Source organism: Calypte anna, chromosome 1 (assembly GCF_003957555.1).
Source record: "Calypte anna isolate BGI_N300 chromosome 1, bCalAnn1_v1.p, whole genome shotgun sequence".
Lineage (NCBI taxonomy): Eukaryota > Metazoa > Chordata > Aves > Apodiformes > Trochilidae > Calypte > Calypte anna.
The window spans coordinates 82,557,802-82,580,789 of record NC_044244.1 but is presented as its reverse complement, the minus strand read 5'-3'; the positions used below and the strand labels follow the sequence as shown (position 1 = coordinate 82,580,789).

At 39.3% G+C, this 22,988-nt stretch overlaps 1 protein-coding gene across 3 annotated transcripts in view; it reads right to left on the bottom strand.

Moving 5' to 3' along the window:
* NME7 (NME/NM23 family member 7) overlaps nucleotides 1–22,988 on the bottom strand; it is a 90,170-nt gene that overhangs the window by 57,977 nt on the left and 9,205 nt on the right. For 2 of the 3 annotated variants that reach the window (XM_030448453.1, XM_030448468.1), the window contains exons 2-6: nucleotides 16,101–16,208; nucleotides 12,467–12,633; nucleotides 7,243–7,353; nucleotides 3,487–3,537; nucleotides 1,245–1,452 (exon numbers count right to left, since the gene is read on the bottom strand). In XM_030448453.1, the coding sequence (XP_030304313.1) occupies nucleotides 1,245–1,452; nucleotides 3,487–3,537; nucleotides 7,243–7,353; nucleotides 12,467–12,633; nucleotides 16,101–16,208 (645 nt within the window). Of the gene's footprint in view, nucleotides 1–1,244; nucleotides 1,453–3,486; nucleotides 3,538–7,242; nucleotides 7,354–12,466; nucleotides 12,634–16,100; nucleotides 16,209–20,227; nucleotides 20,288–22,988 lie in introns of all 3 variants that reach the window. The other variant, XM_030448461.1, reaches the window with a different exon arrangement.

Here is a 22,988-nt window from a genome sequence, read left to right as displayed (position 1 = left end):
GCACGGCCTTAAGTTGTGCCAGGGGGAAGTTTAGGTTGGATATTAGAATTTCTTTACGGAGAGGGTGATCAAGCATTGGAATGGGCTGCCAGGGAAGTAGTGGATTCTCCGTGTCTGGAGATATTTCAAAAGAGCCTGGAAGTGGCACTGCGTGCCATAGTCTAGCAACCGCAACGGTGGTTCAGGGTTGGACTCGATGATCTCTGAGGTCCCTTCCAACCCAGCCCAATTCTATGATTCTATGATTCCACCATACAATTTCTTGTCAAAAACCAGAGTAACACAGAGAAGATACAGCAACTCAGTAAAAAAGTGAGATGAATGCTTGAGCAGCAGCAACCATTCATGCTTTGCAGCCAGATTGCTATGCCACACGGTCTAGCAGCCAGGCAGAAGAATCAGCTCACCAACTCTGCCCTCACTACCATAACATAAGTTCCACCTGTATTTTCTAGAATGCAGTAAATGGCAGCATATTTGGTATTCTGGAACAGATCTCTACAGCTGTGCTACTGTAGATGTTCCAACTTTATCTTTTTTCTGCTGGTCTAGAGCTAAGATACTGCAGTGCAATATCTATCAATCGTGAGATAAACTTTATCCTTGCCATCATTTATCAGCAAATCTACCCTACAACAGTGAACACAAATAGACATCTCAATTCTGCAGAAAAGCTAGTAATAGCTACCACTCAGTTGCAGGGCTTTTTTTTTTTTTACCACTAAGACAGTGCAAACAAGGCAAGAGAGAACCAAACTCCTCAAACCCAGGCCCACTGCATTACTTCTTAAAACACAAACAAATCAAAGTGCCCTTTTTTCGTAATATTCATTCTAAAAACAGCAGAAGAAAGTAGGCTGCAGACAAAAGACAAATGAAGACTGTGAAGGAGAACAGATAAGCAAATACAGGAGGAAACAAAAGGATTTTAGCTGTTTAATCCTATAGGTAGATTATGCAGCCTGTGCAATTAGCTCAATGTTGTGACGTTCAGATGACATCAAAAAGGACCAGGCATCAGGCATGCTCTCATGATCAAAGTGCCCAAGGTTCCCCTTTGTGACTGAGATAAACGAGGTTCTGTTTTCAGACATTTTATTTTTCCATGCTAAAAAAATATTATTGAAGAATATCTAAACTAGTTCTGAACCCAAGCAGGGCAGAAGATGAGGAATTCTTTAACTAGCTGCTACCAGAAAAAAGTATAAATAAACCTTAGTCAACAAACATAGTCAAAAACTTACTTGAGCAGCTGAAGCAACTGAATCTGGGCCATGAGCTGCATTTCTTAGGCCATCATGTCCAAAGTTTGCTCTGATGCTGCCTGGTGCATCAGTCTGAGCCACTGCAGAGTTTGCTGGCCCCAGTAATGTTTTCCATTTACAAACTGCATCATCTCCTAAGATTTCCATAGCAACAATGGGACCACTTGTTATAAACTGGAGAAGCTCACTGCAAAATGGAAAAAGCACATGATGATCCATGCTACAAATTAAAACCAACAAAAACATATGATCCAGAACTCAAGCTGTCAAGGCCTTGAGCAACCTTATCTAACTTTGAAGTTGCCTCTGCTTGAGGAAGAGGTTGGACGAGGTCAATGTGATTGCAATAGGATAAATCAGAGTAAAAAGAAGAGATTGCCAGGATCAGCCTGCCTCCTGTCCTGACCACCTCACTTACATGGAAAACAACCACCCAACACCGGAAACCCAAATGTTGTATCTAAAACACTAAACAAAATACCATAACTATCATTCTCTATCTTTACAAAACATGCATACCAGCAAGCCTGCCCTTTCACTGTGTAGTCTGGGCAGAACCAACAAAGGAGAAAGTTAATTCAATGTTTTTTTCTACTACCTTCTTAGAAAAGCTCTATGCAATTATAACTGGTAGACTAATGTGATTCTTCAACCATCTGCTTCCTAATGGTCATTTATGCAATGATCAGTGGGTAAGAAGAGAAATCCTACTAATTCCTTTTGAAAAGAACAATATTAAAAGTTAAATAAACATAAAGAACCTACACAGTGAAAAGCTACTATAAACGTAGGTTCTGTTGGTCAGAGACTGCTTAAGATAGTTAAAATGTCTTACACATACATGTATCCAAGAAAAAAAGCAATTTTAGAACACTGCTTACTGTGCAGACTAATTTTGAACATTAAATAACTTTAAATTAAATTTTTAATATGAAAAACATTTTTTTTTCCAAATAAGCAGAATTGCTATATTTCCTGATATTCACTAGACTTATGTTGTGAGTAGTGGACTTGCAAAAACTGTAAACTAAATATGAATTAAAAGACAAGTGAGAAAATGCTAAATATAAATAAGTCAGATTTTAAAATTTCACTGCCTTGAAGATTCTTGGTTCTATTTGAATTGGTAATGCTTTATAACTATTGTTTCTAATTTAGAGGAAGATCCTATTACAGAAGATGTAGCCAACAGGACTGCAAGGATGAGGAACAGGCACATCCACAGTGGACAAAGGCTGTAACTCCTCAGATAATTACCATTGGTGTAGATACACATCTGTGAAAATAACACTACAGACTAATTCTTTCTTATTTATCAGTATACTCAAGCAGGCTTACTCACCAAAGAAAAGGCAATTCTAAACCTTCCTCTGATCTCCAGCAAGGTCAGACGTAGCCTAGGGCCACATCTCTGTGAAGGGCTTGAGTTGGGACCCACAACAAATCAGCTGCTGTTTGCAGGAGGGCAGCTGGCAGATTCTAATACTCAAGCCCTTCATGACAGTTACTGAAATTAGTGCTTTTCACTACATTAATGCAAATCCAGGTTACAACATGCTGAAAAAAAACAAGGCAGAGCAGAACCGTCTTCCCTAAAAGAAGACCATCAAGTCCAGAGGGAGGAAAGAAAGTTCTTTGTTGGCAAATCCAAGCAAAGTAGAAGTGACACAACCTCTGGGTCAATCTGTTCAGTTATGGAAAGAATAATGTCTTCCATGCTAGGTGGAGGAGTCCAGATGTGAAGCATCATGGAAGTTTAATGTTTTGTTCAAGGGTAGCAGCCCAGTAAACAACTGCCCCACACACTAATTCTTTAAGTTATTTATGATTTGAGATTACTTGTTACCAAACCATTTCTCACAGCTAAGTGTTATCCTCTAATTCTCATTATCTGCAAGCTCCACCCTGATCCTGAAGATGCACCCTCCCCCGGCTTTCCCTTGAAGTTGTTGAATGCCTTGCTAGGAGCACTTCAGTTCTGACACACCAAAGACATTCCACTGATATCATCAGTCTGTAAAGAGGGTAAGTTAAAATGATGGGGAGCTGCAACAGGAATCTGTCCCTGAAGGAAGATGAACCGTGTGTATACTTTGCAAAGGGCTCCAATTAAGATGAGTTCTGATTTTCCCAGGGTCTTGCAGTACCAAATATGGTAAGTGAATAATTTGAATTCAATAAATCAGTTCAATATACATCAAACTGAAATTGATATACTTACTTATATAAAGGTTTTGGTTGATGGTCCACGTAGAAATCAACTGCTTCTTTTCTGGAAGAGTAAAAAGAGAGAGATATATATGTAAAGATATAGATGTATACACACATACATAGACATAAATCCCCCTAAACCATAAACTATCATCCACCAGTGTTTTCTGAAGACAATGTCTTCCCAGTCTGGACAGCTTGTGGGGTGCCCATTCCCTGTAAGAGAACTTGCATTTAACTTCTTGTTGTATTCTGTATAGTTACAAATGCAACTTGTAGCTGATTCCTCCTTATGCTTCTACTTCTGGTAAGGAAGTAATTACTGAAGACTGTATCATGGTCACTGATGACCCACACATTCTCAGGTTGAGAAATAAATACAGCAGAAGCACCTTCTTGCCAAGCCAATAGAGGGCGTGTGTTTAAAGCCAAATGAAGTTGGACTTTAAAGCATAAATAAACCATTTATCTGCTTCACTGGAACTTACTTCCTTCTCAAGGCTAGTGCCTGCTTATACTGGTGCACAACACAACATTACATAACCTGGTTTTTATTCAGCATCCTCAAACACTACACATCACATAAGCAGCACAATGCCCTCCAGATTAAAGCTTGCTTTCTCCCATGCTTTCACACTTGAAAACACAATTAGGTCTTGCACTTTCCCTTGGTAACACAGCAGTTACTACACACTCTGCTTTATCCCAAAGCAATGGGGCTTCAGTAATGAGAAGATGTAATCCTTACATTGCCAGGCAACTAAGGGCCACCAGGCACACACACAAAATACGTCTGTACCACAGCTGTTACTCTGCCTTTACTCAGGTACTGGAAGCAGAAGGATACCCTTTTCAAACAGGGTGGTGGCCCTCTCCAAGCTTTGCATTGCCACAGCCACACTGCTAGCAGCATGGAGCTCAGCTACCCAAATGCACAAGTCTCAGGGACCGTGGTGCAGACCCACCACCCATCCACCCATGGGCATAACTTTCCGTGGCCTTTCACCCTACCACCTCCTGCAGCTAGCCAACCTACTCTCACTTCCCTGCTTTTTTCTCCAGCTGTTTCTCATGCTTAACTCTTGCTTACTGCACTGATTTGCATTTGCATAGGAACAGCTAGAAATATCCACAGGATTTTCAAGTCAAGCCTTTTTACTTTGCAGCTTCAAAATTACAGTTCAGAAGTGCAGGCTTGGTCTTGGGTTTCTCCAAATCCTGGTGTGTACTGCTTTATGAAGCTTGCAATGGTGCAGAAAAACAAGCTTTTCAGGAGCATTGACAGGTGAAAGCAAGCAATATTGCTCACCCCAAACCTGGGTACAAAGCTCATAATCAAAGCAGAGCTGCAGACAGACTAGAAGACTTGGAAAATTGTTTTTACATGCAGAAACAGCCTTCTTATTTTTCCTGGTCTCCATGATTTCATTCACTTTGAGTAGCCCTCTTTACTGAAGGAAATTGCCCACAGGTTTTTCATAACAGATTCCAAGTCTGAACAAAGGCATAGTTCCTTCATGTGCAATACAATTTTTCACACCTCTCTCCCATTTGTAGTGCAGACTTTAGCCCAATATTGCCACGGGAAAGAAACAGTCTCAAAAAGGACCTAAGACCAATTTAATTTTCTTAACCTTGACAATTATTTGAGCAGTCATGGCTTTCTCCAGGTTTTTTATTAAAATGACCACCTGCTCAATGTAACTGAATAATTCTTGGTTTGTTGTTTTCAGTTCATTTTAATTATGAGCCATTCAAAATTCAAAATATTTTAATTGACCATACTGCCAATATGCTTTCCCTCCATCTCATAACTAAGGCAGAAACATGATTTTAAAATCATGCTAGTCACAGCAACTCTTGCAGTCTCAATCTTCAAACCTACATTCTGCAAATAGCCTTAAGTTTTTGCTTTACAGTTCACTATTTCACCAGAAAAACCTCTTCTGATGCTAATTTGCCAAGTAACTTTGGAAAGCAAATATGAAAAAAATTGAATACAATTGAATACAATAAATATTGAATACAAAAAATTGAATACAATAAATATTTGAGGGATATATTTCTGAAACAAATTGAGCTGTATGACTCAGTTAAGGGTTTCAATTGCGATAAATATGAAGCTCCATTTGCACTGCATACCTTAGTTCCTTTTTCATTTCATCTCATTAGCTCTCTGCTTTTGAAGAATGAAAACAGTGCTCATCTGGGAAAAACAGACTGAACTGACATATGATTAAACAAAGACACTGGAGACCTGACCTATCAAAGCAAGTGCCTGCCCTCACTTTCTTATCTTGGCAACAATTTTCACAGAAGTCATAAATCTACTTAGTGATTGCCAGAAAAATGTCAGTAATAATCTCTTTAAGGAAAGCAGTAGATGATGCTGCTGGTTTGGAACAGGCATGCCTGCAGGGATCTAAGCTTAAGACTTTGGCAAAGCCATATTTCTAACATTTTAAAATGACACAGTCCCAAGAAACAGGGTGTGCAGAGAAACCACAAATACTCAACATTATTTGAAATATATCCAGCATATGTATCACAGCCCAGTCCTGTGGTTATTACTATCTATTTTCAATTATACAAGAAAAGTAGAAATTTTTATTTAGTAATAGGCAGTAAAAGCTCCAGCCTCCGAGTTTCTTCCCTTCAGTGTGAGTCAACTCTGAAGCACAAGACTTGGCTAAACAGTTCTTCAAGTTCCCAAAGAGACACAAAATAAAAGAACCACCCAATACAACACTTCAGGATCAGATTTCTCAGACTGCAAGAGAGCAAGTCAAAAAAAGCTGTCTCGAAAGGAAGGCATTGTGAAGTGTAAATCAGCATTAGAAATCTGATTGAACTCATGACCTGTAGTTTTTTGGGAGAAGATCTGTGACCAGTACCATCAAGCACTGCAGCAGGTAAATGAGGAGACAAGGGAAGGAAGTCACATGGTTGTTTTAGCAGTATGTTGAAAGCCAGAAAGATTTTGAGGTAGGGGAAAATTGTTTCCAACCTCACACAGAAACCGTAAGAACATATGAAAATGGTGTCATGTAAGACATATAGTTTTTCTTCTGAAAGACAAGTTGTATATAAACAGCCTTGACAAAGCAGAAATGGAGACATAGTGCAGTAACCTTGCGGAAGCCCTGTAGGGTAAATTAATTATGTTTTCTCTCCTCTGCAGCATGCTTTTTAAAAAATCTTTTGGCTCAGCGAGATAACTGGATAACTGGAGAGGTTGGAGGAAATTAGGAAGATCCATGATTAAAAGTCTGTCCAACCCTGCATCAACATCAGAAGATCACTTGCTTTGCCTGGGACTTACAGTCATTAAAAAGTAAAAAAGTCTGGATTCTGAGAGTACAAATTAAGACAACACATTTACTGAGAGTGAACAAACCAACAACTTTAACGACAATGCTATTATAACCAGCAATGTAGTTTGTATCTAAAAGACATGAGGTAAGGACATACAGACATGTCAGTAGTAAACACTGCTCAACTGCTAAAGCTATGGTCACCTTGGATTCATACAGTAATAGCACATATTTAATTACCCATACTCATTTACACAGAAATTTTTAATACTTAGCTGAAGTCTCTACACTCCTTCAGAAACCTACATGATTATGGAACAGACGAGTCTTCCCCACTATTGCTCACTGGGATGGATTTGATGTGTGGAACAACACAGGATAGCTTCAGAGAACATTCTTAACTGCAAAAATAACATTTAGATACAATAGAGCTAACCTTAAAAGTTCCTTACCTTGAAAGCACCATCATTTTGGCCTTAGTTATTGTAAATCCTGCATCAATAATTATATCAATTAATTCTCCAATCTTGGATATCGCATCAGGTTTAATCAAAGCCAGCGTTCTGGGGGGGAAAAAAATTTAAAAAGTAGAGAGACACAGCCAACACTACTTTCCTTACAGCATTTGGTGTGCATGTTGAGTTTATATTCAGAGAAGAAAACATCACATCAAAGAGAGAAATTCTGCCACAGTCAAACATCCCAGTCCCAGTGCCTCATCAATTTCCACACTGTTCTTGAATGCCAGCACAAGACATTATTCTGATAAGAACAAGCTTTGCACATTACAATTTCCTTGGTTTGCTAAAACCCAAGTCAGCCCACAGTGTTCCACCAGCAGTCATAATGTACTGGCTTCTCTCTTCACTCTCAGAGCAAACAATCTTATCACTTCTTCCTTAGCTACAGTATATCTCTACAGCTCCTCACTCACAGGTCTGAACTAAAGCACAACTGATTTTTTTAATGTCTCCCCTTTTTTTCCAGTGCTAGCCATTATATGCATAAAAATGAAGCTGTTAAAATTCCCTACCTAAATACACTACGTCAAAATGTACCTCTTTCATAAAAAACTGAAACGACTGATTTGTCCCTAGTTTTAACATATTTGGAGGACTCAGTGAGAATGAAGTCCTAATGTGCTCAGTAAAGTACAATGGCTTCAGGGTATACAATCTGCATGCCAAATAGCTGACACTTAATAGACACAATAAAAGGTTGCAGAGGAGGTATTATGTCTCTTAAACTGACTGACAGCTATATTCTAAGGGAGACCAATCCAAAAAAATTTGTACTCTCCCCCGTATCTTTGTTTCCAAGTACATCCTGTCTTCTTGGTAATTATCTTTTTATACTGTACATCCGCAAGGCCAGGACTGTTTTATTAGTGTGCTTAGCATAGCACCAAGTACACCATCAGCATTAAACATACAACTAATCAAAAATAACGAGCACAAAAAGAAGGTCTGTAAAATGGCATTTTTTTATGCGCATTCATCTTGTGGTGAGTCAGCTTCAAATGTGCTCAGCTTACAAATCAACAGATTTACTCAACCCTGTCTCTCAGAAACTCCACGTCTCTGACAATGCTAAAGAGCTGTTTCCATCTTTTACACCATTTCCAACTATGAAGGCAACCCATGATAGGCTTTTTTTTATTGCAACACTTCCTTAAATGAAAGACAAATAATTGCAAATTTCTCATCTTCTATCCAATCATAGCATGGAAAGCAGTCTTTAGGTTTACAGCAGTATATTCAAGGCAGGACAAATATGCTGAGGTAACAGGAGATGGATGAACTTCCACCGCATTTACTTTGAACCTTAAGTGACCCCAGATTGACAGATGCTTTGGGAACAGACACTCTATTTCACAGCAAAACTAAGGGAAGGGAGGTGTTCCAGGGATTAGGACCTGGTATTAGGTGTTAAAAGGCAGTTGGACCTTGTCCTTAAGGACATGGTTTAGTAGTTGACTGTGGTGTTAGTCAAAGGTTGGACTGGATGATCTTGGAGGTCTCTTCCAACCTAAACATTCTGTGATTCTGAGTTAGGACCAAGGAATGTAATGAGGAAGATTTGAATCTATGTGACATTTCATCTGAAACTAAGGGAAAGACACAGATGACCTTCAGGGCTCAGAAAAAGATTATCTCCTTAACCACCAGGAAGCTCATATAGACCGATCAGCTTAGGCCCAGATCCATTGAGAAACAAGACACAAAAAGACTGACGGACCAAGGATGTAGCCAGAAACTGCATGAAAGTAGTCAAACATGCCTAAGCTTTTGCATATTGCAGTGTCATTTAAACTTAGTTTAGCCCCATCTTCAGATCAGGAAAGGTGACTGCTAGCCAACATTCAACACAGGATACTCCATGCAGCCTATGGCCTGCAGCATGCTCCCCTCTTCCCCAAGGATTTCCCAGCTCCACCTCACTTTATCATATTATTTATGGCATAATAGGGTGTGCCACACATATCAAGGCACAGGAGGGGAAGCAGCTGCATGCTGGACTGATGACACATTCCCACCCATTCACACAACGCATGAGCTGAATCCTGGCATAAATGGTTCTCAAAGATTACCATGAACAGTAAGGATCAAACCACTGGAATGAGATCTCCTGTGCCATTTGCATTTCCTTGAGAATACTTTTTTGACTCTACATTATAACACAGGCTATTTGAGATAGACTGCTTATGCTAGAAATAAATTCACTCTTACTTTTCTAATTGCAAGGTTTCTAGTAAAGCTGTCATTCCTACCAATATGTAATGAATTATTGCATTATGAAGCAATTTACCTAGAAAACATTAATACAAACTGCAGCTAATAATTCTTATAACATCTTTAACACCAATATATAAGCTCTAACATTTTGGTATGAGCTTCTCGGGGGTACTCAGGATAAGAAAATACTTCAGGATGCTGAAGACTGCTTCTGAGAGTGGATTTTGACTTATGTACTCTATTTTTAGTTATAATTTGGTATATGTTTCTTGTGGTTTGACATGATGCAGGCTGCAAAGTACATTTTGAAGCAGTTTTATGTCTAGGAACAAAGGAGAAAAAATTAAAATTAAGCTCACTTGCTTACATTTTCAAAGGGACAGTATGACAGTACTCCAGCAAGTACTGAAACAACATAAGATGGGAACTGATCAAAGGAACAGTGCACAATGCATGCTGTCACTATGCTTCTGAGATCTACTTATTTCTAATAATAGGACTGTTGCATGTACAGTAGCTTACTTAGTATGTCAATAATTGGAAGCATAAGAATAACACATTCAAAAAGGAATTAAAAGCTTTCTGTTTGAGTAACAAGCTTTCTAACAGCATTTTCAAAACAAGCTACATTAATTGCCTCTAAGTATAGTCTACTTAGTCAGGACACTCTTGTCAGAAAACTGCTTACCTCGGGTTACAATCAGCCAGGATCACAAGTGGAAGCCTACAGAAACACAAATGCCTGCCCCACACCAGTGACTGTGTAAGTGGTACACTGTACATGCAGTGGTATACATGCTTACTTATGTATTTTAGTCACTGTGATGCACTTAGTGCATCTGATGTTGCACTGAGAAGGCTGCAGGGAAGAACACTCAAATATTTAAAAACTGACCCAAGGCATTAGACAAGTAGGTGTAGGAATTGTTACTCCATAGAACTGTCTTAATAATTTTAATCTAATTCTGGAAAGGGCCTGTACAAATTAGCTCCTTTTACTTATCTGTTTTGAAGCTCATATGCCTAGAGTCACATTCACTTGCTTTACAGACAAAAACAAAGGTCTGTAATTCAAAATGTTCAAGACTTACTATATTGTATATATCTCAGTCACCCTCAAAGGCCTTTGCTGAGCCTGTCTGCACTGACCAATTAACATATTTTCAAAGTTTAACTAAACTGCTGATAGTCCTGTACAGCATAAAGGCAAGAAAAAGACAGGGGAACGTTTTGCTTTATTCAATGTTCTTAAAATTATTAGTAGAATTCCAGCTACAAGTTATTTTAAGAATTATCAAATATTGTAGAAATCTTACTACATCTGTTGAACTAATAACCGCTATAAAACTCACTAGGACCATGCCAAAAAAAGACAAAAACTTCATATGCAACTGGTTTGCCCAAGAACTTTTTAGTATGACATTGTTTACCCAGTGAAAGCTTCTGTAAAGAACTGGATTTTGAGGATCCCCTTCCTATTTAAGACACCTTTCACTGTGTTCCTTTGAGCTATTCTGAATATGTAACACCACTTGTATATCTATGTTATCTTTCAGCCAACATTCCTCAAATTTTTTCTAAACAGCTGACATGTCATAAATTCCTTTCCTTCCTTTTGTAGAGCAGTAAAAAACCTCACCCTTTCTGAGGACCACTTCATTGACACAACTATAGTTTCTGAATCGGTGGCAAATTGTCTTATGAGAAGAAGAAAATGTTATTTTATCACAATCTGTCTTTTCTTGGTCTAACTAGCTTAGGCAGAGCAGGAAATAAACAACTATAAAAAATTACATTGATATAAAAACCATAAACAAGACAGATGGAATCTACTCAAGGCTCCACAGAGGAACAGAGAGATGAGCCACACACACAGAAGCTGTCCTTCTCCTCCATCTCCTTTGCTATTCTCCCACCATTCACAAACTCAGCTCAGACAAAAAGTACCACAAAAACTCCTTCTGGCAAGATATTATGGCAGTAATTTCCAAGGCAATATTTGTTTTAGGCTAAGACAAAGATGTGTTAAAACATGTAGCTCTTCTGTATGTCTGGTTATGTATAGCTCTCCAAAATCTTCAAAATAATCCCAGTCAGTGGCAGGGAGCAAGAAAGTAGGCAAATAGGGCTCACTAGAACATCATACCTGAGAAAACAGTCTGTGCTCTTTTAAAAAAATGCTGAAGCAAATTATCTAAACTAATTAATTTGCAAAGTCAGAGATTACCTGCACTGCAGTCAAAGCAGATTCAAATCCTTTGTGAATTAATCTTACCACTAGAAACAGAATTTGTCTTACCAAATAAGGTTTTATTGACATTACCACTGTCTACTTCCTATTCTCATGCACACAGTTTGCACAATGCTGAAAAAAATCTCAGAAAAAATCTTCCACAGTGGGAAAAACAATGGAGAATGGGAATGGGCCTCTCTCACTCCTGTTTCAACTGTTGACAGGCACTAACATAAACTAGATCTGATTGGTGACTTCTGCACAAAGCCCTGTAGATATAGCTGCTGGTTTTGCAAGATTCATGTCTTTTGTGCCCAGCACACCTCAGGGTTACCATAACAGTTCTGCCCCAAGAGAATTCACAACATTCTCACAAGAATCCTACTGCAGCCTGCCCTGGGAGAGCAAGCAATCTGAAGAGCTCCCTGTTTCGTCCTCCCCTCCCCTCCCCTCCCCTCCCTCCTCTCCCAGGAGACCTAGAGGAGGCAGCAGTTGACACCATGGAGAAGCTGGTCTTGAAGATTTATCAGGTAACAATGGCTGTCATGGGTTTGCCTTTAAGCAGGAACCACTTTGCTCCTCTATCAGTATGCCAGATCACACTGCAAGCAAACTTGTAGCTACCTACAACTTACCTAAAGCCAACAACAAATACCTATTTTGAAACCCCAACCACAAAGGAAGATTTTTAAAAAGGTGCTCTCTTACCTCTCCTTGCGGCTCCCCAGCTTGCGGGCTGTATATTGATCCCCATAGTCCACTAAGGTTAGATGGCGGGAAAAGACAGTAATTTTGTTGCCCACAAATAAATCCTCAAGGTGTAAACTCTCATACTTGGTGCGTTTCAGAAAGGTGCGATGGTTCTTCACATCATACTGCAGAGAAAAGATCAAAATCTACCATAGCAAGAGATTTTACCTGAGGGCAAACAGGTTACTCTGCCTTCAGAAATTTATGTAGTGCTGTGGGATTGAATGTGATGACTCAATTGACTTAATTCTTAAACCTCTGAACTTGCAGGTCTACCAGAAAAGCTTAGAACACTAAACCACAATTAAAATTCCTTCCATTTAAATAGTCTCAGGCTGACAGCTATCTTTGCATTTTTTATTTCATCATTTGCTTGTACTAATTCAAACTGTGACAAATGATCCGGGTGATACCAGTGGGTATCTCTGCCCAGTCTCACCGAGAGTTCCACTAGCAGATCTATGCTGTTTCACAGACCAATGGCTCACACCAGGAACGATCAAGATACATACTGTGGCAGTGTCACTTCTTCAGGGCATCACTCCAGTGATACTGTTTTGTTTGACTGCACAGAACTCTAAATTTGGGACAGATGGATGAATGCAACACTAGGTTGAGACATTCTCGCTGCCTAGAGCTGTAAGCTCAAAAGCCTGTCAAGACAGCTCAGCTACACATCATCATTCCAAGCAAGAAGCAAAATTACCATGTGTAGTTTTTGGGGTGGGCTGGCAAAGCACAAAAGGCAGCCTGCTGAACAATTTCTTCGCTGTATTTAGACAGTACAAATGCCTTTGGTTTTCTGGAAAAGTGGAATCCCATGAAAGGAAGAGTTTTATCTTCCTCATGCCAAACTTTCCCTTCTCTGTCTTGAATTACATGTATTAATTACCATAGCAAAGGTGTATAGACTAGGATAGCATTTGAAGAAAGAACATAATTCCCACAAATTTTGGAGGAAAAAACCATTAAGACCAGAATTACATACTCTCTCCATGTGCTCAAACATATGAATGCATTTCTCTCCTGTTGGAAGACTAGAAGAGTTGCAAGTGTTCCCAGAACAGTCAAAACCTTACAGATCAGACAATATAAATTTTTTTGTACTTCCTTCTGCTGAGGCAAGATTATAAGGAAGAATTCTTCTGTGCTGAAAAATATTTAGCCCATCATACATGTTCCTCTTAGATCTCCTCTATTCAAGTGCAGCAGGGAATGAAATGACAACATGCTGGGGAAAAAAAATAAAACCACTTTAATTCAGCTACTTGATTTTTTCCTAGACTTTGACAGGAAGCTTATTAACTATTAACTGACTTGGCCATATTAAAATTCTTCAGTAACCTGACTAGAAGTCTGAGTATTTCCTTAGTTATTACACCAACAGTTGCTAGAAAGACACCCTGAGCTGTTTCTCTCTTCTCCATCAAAAGACAGAGGTGCTGAGAAGACAGCTGCCTGTGTTAAAGAATTCTTTTTAGAGCAGAATTTTGGATCTGTTTAAAAGACCATTTTTCATAATGTGAATGACGAACCACAGCAGAAGAAATGCAAGACTGTTTGGACTGTTCCCCTTCTGTCCATGTACATGTAGAGGTAAACTACCCAAAGCAAAATAATTCTCTGCTAAGAATCTGTCCTTTTTAAAGACTTTGTCTCTCTTTTTAGGAAATCTCCTGTAGAAAGAAGATTTTTTCAGGCTTTAAGAATTCCCAAGGAGAGTTATTAACTATGTTTCCATAGAAGAGAATGGGGCACCTCCATCAATTTGATCCTACGAGTTTGCTTGCTGTCCTTAGACAAAAACTTCTGCTCTTCTTCCAGCTGCAAAGCAAGCTGCAATTTGTGTCATTATTCACACTGTCAGTTTTCTTCAGAGGGACCAGGACATGAAGGACTGAGAATGAAAAGGAAAGCTGAGGACTTAAGCTAACACAAGCCTTCAACAGTTCTGCTCCACCCTCAGCTGAGATGTGTGATAAAGTAGACATGTTGTCAGGGAGGCAGGAGAGGGGACCAAGCATTTTTCTTGTAAGCAGGGAGAAACTGGCTCATATTCATTAACTCCTTTCTCCTCAAATGTGTTAGAGGCTGTTGGAGATACAGTAGACCAAACCTGTCATCTCGTTAGAAAGATAACAAAAGATGCAGAAGAGTTAGGCAGTAACAAAGAATCGCCAAAATCTGCAGAAAATATAAATAAATAAATTACATTAAGCAAAATAATTCTAAATTTAATCTCTATCCAGAAACTTAATTTCAAAAGGGATTATGAAATATTCCTTCTGTAACAGGGTTGTGTGCATTTTTGCCTTTTTAACTCCTGTCCTGATCATATAACATATCTTAGGTTAAGAGCACACTAGTAAAATGCAGTAGTCTATCAAGCTATAGTTTTTTGATGCTGAATGCATTAAGAACCTCAAGAAGACTCTGAAAGCTCTTGTTTTTGAGATGTCTAGGTGAAATGAACAACAATTTTGCCAGCCTACACACCCCTGTGTAGGAAGATTATTACAGCCCCTGACTGATAAGCTAAACTATCTCCAGGAAATAAAAACCACAAATTCTCACATTTTGATAACTGTGCATACACAGATATGATACAAAGAACTAACCTAAAAGGGACAACATCATGGTAGAATCTGTTTAAAGAGACTACCAGTAATAAACGCAAAGTTCATCTTCTCACCCAGGTGAGTACCATGGTTTCAGTCAACAGTAGTTTGGGTAAGAAAAGGCAGATTCCACTACCTTTCTTATTTCTGCATTTGATATTTATAGTAGGAAAACCATATTTCATATATGAAATTAGTGTGTATATCCAAATCAAGGCTATTCTAAGACTCTTAGTTCTTCATTAAAAATCAGAAATAGTCAAAACCATTCACTCATTCCTAAAACGAAGCACAAAGCATGGGTTGTTTTTTTAGGATTACCTTTACAGTACATATTACATTTTCGTGTCTATGTGCCTGCTACTGCAAAATGTTTGTATTAAGCTGTCATCAATAAGCACCAGGGATTAGTTGTACAAACCACAAGTCAGAAAGGTCTGTGCAAGCACCACTAATGGACAAATTTATATCCCACTCTCTGAAACATCCTTTTTTTCATGAAAACCTAATTAAGAGGAATTTACTATTTCCTCTACTTTGAGAAGACTCTTTTAATTCTATTATTGAGGTTTCTGGAATTTCAGCTGAAGCTTACTTGGAATCAGCTTCAACTTTTGTTTCTCAAACAGTAAGTCAGTGCAGCTGAATTTCAATTCTAAAACCTAGGTAGAAATTGAATGAAAACAGATTTGTGAAATTCCATCCCTCCATGACAAAGCAAAGTTCAAGAGGAAAAAACCACAAGCTGAAACCCTAACAAACCCCACCAAAATATAAACATGGAAGCTCTTCCACATGCTTCACTGTGATACTATATTTTTGGTTTCCTTTTAAGTTTTAGAAACAAAGCAAGGTACTTCTTAAATTTTTTTTTTAACTGGAAAATTAATAGACATAGGCAGTGGCTTGCCACTTTACAAATGGTTTAACTGGATATCACACTTACGACAACAGATTTTTTTGTTTATTCTTACCATTTCCACTGATCCATCTTTTGGATAATACAGGAGCTCATAACGCCGGAACAATGAAGCATTTGGGTCATACCATTCAGCAGTGAAAGCAAATCTGTCATCTTGACTCTGAAAAAACAAGAGGGCAGAAAAGGGCTATAACAGAATGCATAGACAATTTCTATGTACACTCAAATAAAATTTTCCTCGGATTTGTTATCAGAAGAGCACAAAAAGTGACCAGTAAATGCACTTGCACACCCATCATCATCACCTGCTTATCACAGCCAGAGAAATCTTTCTACTTGTCATCTATTACCTTTTAGGTTTGATGGAAACAGCATTGCAGTTTTCCAGGCAATCTCAAAATGTATTTTGATTTTATCAGTCATGAAACATGGGCTGATGCTACTACATCTACTTCAGCTGAATGCCAAGAAGTACCATTCTGTATTATCTTTTTCTAGCCTTACAAGCAAAGGCAAAGTAATAGTTGCTGCTTAGACTTTAGAAAAAATTTCCTCTGCTTTATGGACATAGAACTATCACAACTATGGACTAGAATATCACAACAGATATTTCTAAATGCAGAGAACAATATCAGAACAAAACTTAAGAGTTTACGGGAAACAAAAATAATTGGATATGGATTATGTTTGTGCACAGGTCTGTTTCAGAGTAGTGCACCGCAAAGTAAAGAAATTAAATATTAAAAGCCAAGGACCCTGCCAAAACAATGTAAAAACACAGCAGAACTGCAGTTTTATTACTGCGGATTCATGCAAATTGCCTCAAAACAAATAGAAAACAATCCTAAATACAATCACAACATGGCATAATGTGAACATACTATGGCTCCACTCCAAGCTACCAAAAACACCAAACAATTTAAAATCTCAAGTTTTAAAAAGTGAGTGCATATTAAGCTCATAACGTATCTTTTTATGTGAGAACTGACACCTTTACTTAGTCATTTAAAGTAGATTTTGAAGGCAAAAAATCAAACATAAAAACATGCTCGCTTCCCATCACATATTGTAAAAATTGCAATAAAATTTTAAGTCTTCAGACCCGTAAAATTATCTTTCCTGAGCATTTACTTTCAAGCAATTTACTGCTCAGTCAACAGAACTGGTAAAGCAAACAACTTCCTTGCATATCTTTCACTAGTGTGCCCTAGACTGCAATGTGGAAAGGAGTCTCAAAGATGAGAAGGCACTAGGGAAGACAACCTAAGCTTCATTCTTGGCTTCTCTTCATTCTCCTAACAAACTCGGAGAGAAAATAATTGTCCAGGGCAGATTAGAGACCAGAGACAACATGTCAGGTGACACCATGTTCAATGAATCACACTTCTCTGCGCCAACACTGAGTCTTGAATGGGGAAGATTTCACAGCCCTTGACCAGAGAGCCCTGGCACCTCATTCCCTCAGGAAATGACTGAAACATGTTGATCACAAGAGAAATCACATAACTGTGAAACAGCCGTAATGAACGAATCAAGCAATCTATAAATACTCTTTCATGACTACCAATCAACCAAGCAATTTCTAATAAGGAAGAAATAATTTTTCATAACTTTTCACATCAGTAGAAAAATAACTTGTATTAAGAAAACCTGCAGTGTCTGTGCACTTTATATTTGCATACTGACAGTTTTAGAGTAGCTCTCTTTAGCTCAATTTTTACAGCCCCTTCATATAAAAAATCTAGGGCCACTGAAATCAGTCATGTCAAAAATTCACCTACTGTGAATACAGAAAGAATAATATTTTATTTCTTTCTCCTTTTACAAACCACATGGAAAAACGTTTGGTTTCACATCTAGGTTTTGCTAGCTTATGCTCTTTTGTTTATATTAGTATGTGTGAATATGCAGCAGGATGGATCCACGCATATGAAAAACACTCAATAAAGTACAGCTGAACTTAAAAAATAAGTTTTTACTTAGTTCTGAAAGTGATGGGAGAAGCAGTCATTCTTAGCAAGCATGAGACTAAGTTCTAGAAACTAAATCCAAGCATCAGTGAGGTGATTGTTCCCCTAGACACAGTGCTGCTGAAGCTGCATCTTGACTACTGCATTCAGTTTTGGGCACCTCACTACAAGGAAGATGCTGGGGTGTGCCCAGAGAAGAGCAAGGAAGCTCATGAAGGGTCTGGAGCACAGGTCTTACAAAGAGCATCTGAGGGAACTGAGAGGAGAAGAGGCTGAGGGGAGACCTTATTGCTCTCTATGACTACCTTAAAGGACATGGTAGTGAGATGGAAGTTGTTCTCCTCTCCCACTTAACCAGTGACAGGACAAGAGGAAATGGACTGAAGTTGTGCCAGGGAAAGTTCAGACTGAATATTATGAAAAATTTCTTCACAGAAGGAGTGGTCAGGCACTGGAACAGGTTGCCCAGGGAAGTGGTGGAGTCACTGTCCCTGGTGGTGTTCAAAAAATGTGTAGAGGACATGGTTTATAGTTGGCTGATGTTTGGGCTTGGTGATCTTGGAGGTCTTTTCCAACCTTAATGATTCTATGATTCATGAAAGAACTGTAGTCACAAAAATTCTGCTGTAGAGAAAAAGAGTTTGTCTGAAACATAGCTGCCGTGGAAGCTCATAACCAGAAAGCAGAATGCTCACAAAGCTGGAAAGGAAATGATCTCTTGCCCTGTAAACCAGTAAACCTGTAAACCTTTTTAGACTTCCAAAGGGTTTCTGTTCTGTATTAAAACAAAGGCAGATCTTCCAAATAGTGTCATGAGTAGCAACAGTGCTAAAAGATCAGCTCAGGACTAAGGAACTTGGATGGGAAGGTGAAGAGACAGTTCCATCCCTCTGATCTGAACCATGCAGAATATACATCTGGACTTGGTTTTCCCATCTTCAAGATGTCTTCTAACTGCCACACTGTTTCACTATTCTGAGGGTTACTTCTGTACTGTTCCTCTAGTTCTGACTACAGATTTCATCCTAGGGTTTCTCCTACATGGAGAAAACAGGGAATCAGAATCTATTTATTTTTTCTGCTAGTTATAATGCACTGTCAGACTTTCCACAGTCCAAGGGAAGGGTAGTTTAGATAAGTCCCCTTGCTATATAATGGGCAACATATTTTTATTTAGAATCATAGAATCGGTTGGGTTGGAAGGGACCTCAGAGATCATCGAGTCCAACCCTTGAACCACCGTTGCGGTTGCTAGACCATGGCACTGAGTGCCACATCCAGTCTCTTTTTAAATATCTCCAGGGACGGAGAATCCACTACTTCCCTGGGCAGCCCATTCCAATGCCTGATCACCCTCTCCGTAAAGAAATTCTTTCTAATATCCAACCTAAACCTCCCCTGGCACAACTTAAGTCCATGCCCTCTTGTCTTGTTGAAAGTCGTCTGGCAAAAGAGCCCAACCCCCCCCTGGCTACACCCTCCTTTCAGGTAGTTGTAGAGAGTGATGAGGTCTCCCCTGAGCCTCCTCTTCTCCAGGCTGAACAGCCCCAGCTCCCTCAGCCTCTCCTCATAGGGTCTGTGCTTGAGTCCCTTCACCAGCCTGGTTGCCCTCCTTTGGACCCGCTCCAGGACCTCAATCTCCTTCCTAAACCGAGGGGCCCAGAACTGGACACAGTACTCAAGGTGTGGCCTCACCAGCGCTGAGTACAGGGGCAGAATCCCTTCCCTGGACCTGCTGGCCACGCTGTTCCTGATACAGGCCAGGATGCCATTGGCCTTCTTGGCTACCTGGGCACACTGCTGGCTCATGTTCAGCTTCCTGTCAATACTTAGATCCTGCCTTTTGCACTACTTTCTTTTTTTACATTATATAGCTAATTCTGTCCTACCTGACAAATCAAAGTTAGTATTTTTCTGATAGTTTTTCACTTCGTGATTTTGAGCTATGATATCCGAGATCTGTAATTGACTAGAAACAACTACCTGTCCTAACTACTCAAAAAAAACTTCACATGAAACAGTATAAAAATATTTCTTAAAATCAGAAAAGCCCTGAGGTATCTAGAAAGTGCTTTTTTACATGCTATTAACGTTCTGGTCTCTATGAGGCTTATATACACTACCAGGAACATCATGCATGAATTTCACACTGGCTCATGGCCTGTTGCCTGCCTATTTACAAGTTTAGAAGTAATTAAGGGTATCCTACATTTCAAGTGGGCACCGTTGTGTGTGCTGCTCCTTCAATTTTCTCAGTGACCCAGTAACTCTGAAATCAGAGAGAAAAAGAATCAAAAAAACTTAACTCCCAGCAAATCTATAAAAAGAGAGCACAACCCTCAGTAAAAGCTGAGACAGAAGGATCCATCTTGGTATCTGCATTCTGTATTTTATAAAGCCCTGTGTTGTCACAGGGAAAACCTACCATTACATACTGATATTAAGACTCAAGCTGTTTCTATGAAAATTACTGGGAACAGGATAGACCACCAGGCAAGAACTAGTCTCACACTGGGCATTTCTTTTAATACACACACACACACACACAAAAACTTTCTGGAAAAATTGCCCTGAAACTTTTGTTTTTAGAAAACAAAAAAACAAAAAACAAAACAAAAAAAAAAAAAAAAAAAAAAAAAAAAACAAAAAAAAACAAAAAACCCACCAAAAAACCCCACAAACAAAAAACCAACCAACCAAACAAAACAAAACCAACCAACCAACCAAAAAACTACCACAAACGTACAAGTTTGTTGAACACTCACTTTGGCAAAAAATATAATTTGTTGCAATAGCCAAAAAACAGGAATCCTTCTCCTTAATTTTCCTCCTTGTGGGTTCTACAAAAAAATAACTATTGCCATATGTGTTGGTGATTCCTTAGACAGATACTGGCCTCATGCTCTTCAGACAGTGGGCTGAAGTGGGGGACCTAACCAGCTGCCTTCACCAACAATTTTATTCTCAGAACTGGATCCAGAAGTTAATGTTGTAGATGATCAACCTCTAACAGCAAGTTTAAGTCCTCTTATGAATTATATAAAACAGTTCCTCAAACCTCAGAAATCACTCATCTCCCAGACCAATCATCCTTTAGATTTAGCTCTACCGTGAGAGTAATTCAACACAAATGAAAGAAAATAACCTACAAACTCCTAGTCTCAGGAGCAAGAGTCAGGAATTTCAGCCAAAACTATCCCTACCGTCTGCAAAGGAAACTTACAGTCTTATACTCCCCCAACAGGCCACAGATGTAAGCACTGTCAGAATATGATCCGCTTTAAAGAGTCCCAGAATTACTTCGCTTGCTTTAAATGCATCACTGTTACAAGCTCTTCTGCTGGAAAATGCAGCCAGCTTTGCTTTATTTTCAGCTGAATGCTTTCAGGTGAAAACGATTCTGGGAGCTGCAGGGCCAGCAGTACACCCAGCTTTCCAAGTAGCAATGAGTATTTGTGAATTCAGAACGTCTGACCAAAAATTTAACTTCAATTTGATTGTCACAACCAGTGGGTTAGGAGCGCTTTTCTTTCATGGAAGGACATCTTAATGTGACAGTCCCCTGCCTGAAAAATCTGTAGACCTCAAAGAGGAGAATCAAAAACTCCTAAAACAATTGAAATGCTACGGAAACATTACATAAAATGTTGGACTCCAGACCTCAAACAGGACATGTCAAGATAAATTAGCAGATGCCAAAATATTTAGAGCTTCATTACTCCCCTTGTGCAATCAAATTCACCAGGAGCAAGGGGCAGCAGAAATCACAGCTTTGTGGTTTACTAAATAAAGGTTAACTGAAAACAGAAAATAGGACTGGGATTCCTGCATTCCCAGCTTTTCATGCACTTCTGTTGCAATTTCAGACAAGTCAACATACTGTGCCACCTTCTCTCCAGCTCTAACAAAATACTTCTTATGGGAGGGCTTGCCATGCTGTGGGATGGATACTTGGATTATAAAAGCTGTAAAGCAGTACTAGCTTACACAAAACAGATGGCTTGACTTACTTTATATAGTCTATGACTGGACTGCTACAGCAAGACACATCTCAGAGAGCAAAGGAACAGTTAGCATCACTCTATCACTGAGTAAACCACTTGCTTTTTTATCTAACATGTCTTTGTAATTTCCAGGCACTGTATGCCCTTCAGTCTGACTGAATGAGAAAGTATGTTTCACTGAAATAGGCAACAATCTTAAACAAATATACTTCAACTTCTCTGCCTTTCTTTAGGACTCCTTATTAAGCCTGGTTCTCTACACTCAGCTTTCTCATCCGTGACTGCTTTGACCACAGCCTCTCTTCAGCTTAAGCATTGAATAAAGGCACATAACCACCAGGATTCTCTGATGTCTCTGCCAAATCTGACTGAATTTTTCAGTAAACTTCAAACTTACTGGAGGGGTATGGAACTTAGGACACAAGACAGTAGTTATATACCAGACGAGTAGCTTGTGACGACACAAAATTTCATTTTCTGAGGAAAAGAGGCTGAAAGCAGCTGTGTAGAACCACAGAATGGTTTGGGTTAGAAAAAACCTTAAAGATCATCTAATTCCAGCCCTCCAGCCATGGGCATGAACGCCTCCCACTAAAGACCAAGCTGCTCAAAGTCCCATCCAGCCTGGCCTTGAACACTTCCAGGGAGGGAGCATCCACAACTCCAGTGTTTCACCACCCTCACCCTCACAATAAAGAGTTTCTTCCTAGTATCTATCATAAATCTACTCTCTTTCACCCATTATCCCTCATCCTGTCACTACAGGCCCTTGCAAAGTTCCTCCACAGCTTTCTTTTAGATCCCCTTCAGGTACTGGAAGGCCACTAAAAGGTGTCCCTAGGACAGTCTCTTCTCCAGGCTAAGCAGCCTCAATTCCCTCAACATGTCCTCACGAGAGAGGTTCTCCATCTCTCCGATCATCTTTGTGGCCCTCTCTCTGGACTCACTCCAATAGATCCATGATCA